Here is a 1,455-nt window from a genome sequence, read left to right on the forward strand (position 1 = left end):
AGACCACCGCAACAGCTGCGCCAGGTAATCCTCGCCCAGCCCTGGCTAGGGTGTGTGCAGAGCCCAGAGTGTGCTCTCAGGGCACGTGTGTTCCCGGGCACGTGTGCTCACAGGGCATGTGTGTTCTAGGTCATGTGTGTTCCGGGGCATGTGTGCTCTCAGGGCACGTGAGTTCCAGGGCACATGAGTTCCAGGGCACATGTGCTCTCAGGGCACGTGTGCTTCCAGGGCACATGTGCTTACACATGTGTCCTGTGCACAAACCGAGCCCACACGCTCACACAGCTCTGCACACACATGCCAGAAGGGGCGAATTTGTCCCCTCTGCTCGGTCTCTCTGCCTTGCTGCCACTGCCCCCAGCCTGCCATCTTGAAGCCTACACGGCTAGTGGGCATCTAAGATACACGGCCCCCTGGTCGCAAACACATAGGCTCACTCAGACCCATTTAGACCCAAACAGATGGATACCCAGGCGCTCACGTACACCACCGTGTGTGGTTAAGTACACGCACTGAAGCTGACACGGGCAGCTCTAAGAGCACAGCTCCACACAGACAGTCCCATGTAGGACACACCAAGACAGAGGCCGAGACGCACACATGAGGACACGCTTGGACAGGCAGCCCTGCACGGGGATGACAGACTGCGCCTGCGCCCAGACCTAGTCACACAGACACGCGTGGCGGGTGACACGTGGGCAGCTAGTGCATACACTGCACATACATGCAGAGCATGCACACAGGCTCCCAGACACCCCCCGCAGTTACACACCCTCTTTGGGGGGTCTACCTGCCTCTCTGGGACCCTTTCTGCCCAGGGTGGCCCCGATGTGGCCAAGAGGCTGATGAGAAGGGTGATCCACTGATCCCCGGCCCCACAGGGTCCCTGGCACCTCTCCCCGCCTTCTGCGCATTTCCTGAGGCAGCACATACCCAGAGGAGGGGGCGGGTGCATTCTCACAGCTAGAACCTCTGCACCCCCTTCCCCACCTTCCCCACCTTCGTTCACTCCCTGCAGCACATTGGCCCAGAGGCTCCAGGGCCCCGCCCAGCAGAGGGTGAGGTGGGAGGGGGCAGGGATAGAGCTCTGGGAGGGGCACAGGGGGTCCCCCATGGTGCAGTGACAGAGCACGGCTCCCCCCAGGGCCTCCAGCCAGCAGGGCGCCTGCCCTGGCTCAACCCAGCATCGGCCCTTTCTCTGTCTTGGGTTCTTGTGAGTTCTCTGTTGTTCTTTTTAAAGGGTCCCTGCCCCTAACGGTCCAACAGCGGCTAAATGAACTCGCCCCTCTGCCCCTCCCCAGGCTCCCTCCGGCCAGGGAGCTGAGGGTCAGCCTCTGCACCCCTCCTGAGTCTCGCCCCTCCCTGCCCTGCCCTCTGCAGAAGCAAGTCCCAGTCGGAGATGAGCCTGGAGGGCTTCTCCGAGGGGCGGCTGCTGTCCCCCGTGGCTGCGGCCGC

At 62.4% G+C, this 1,455-nt stretch overlaps 1 protein-coding gene across 1 annotated transcript in view; it reads left to right on the top strand.

The window, feature by feature from the left end:
- Nucleotides 1-1,455, top strand: part of DAGLA (diacylglycerol lipase, alpha) — a 33,883-nt gene that overhangs the window by 31,768 nt on the left and 660 nt on the right. The window contains exons 19-20 of the mRNA XM_015569810.1: nucleotides 3-24; nucleotides 1,381-1,450. Of these exons, the coding sequence (XP_015425296.1) occupies nucleotides 3-24; nucleotides 1,381-1,450 (92 nt within the window). The remainder of the gene's footprint in view (nucleotides 1-2; nucleotides 25-1,380; nucleotides 1,451-1,455) is intronic.

Source organism: Myotis davidii, unplaced genomic scaffold (genome assembly GCF_000327345.1).
Source record: "Myotis davidii unplaced genomic scaffold, ASM32734v1 scaffold826, whole genome shotgun sequence".
Classification (NCBI taxonomy): domain Eukaryota; kingdom Metazoa; phylum Chordata; class Mammalia; order Chiroptera; family Vespertilionidae; genus Myotis; species Myotis davidii.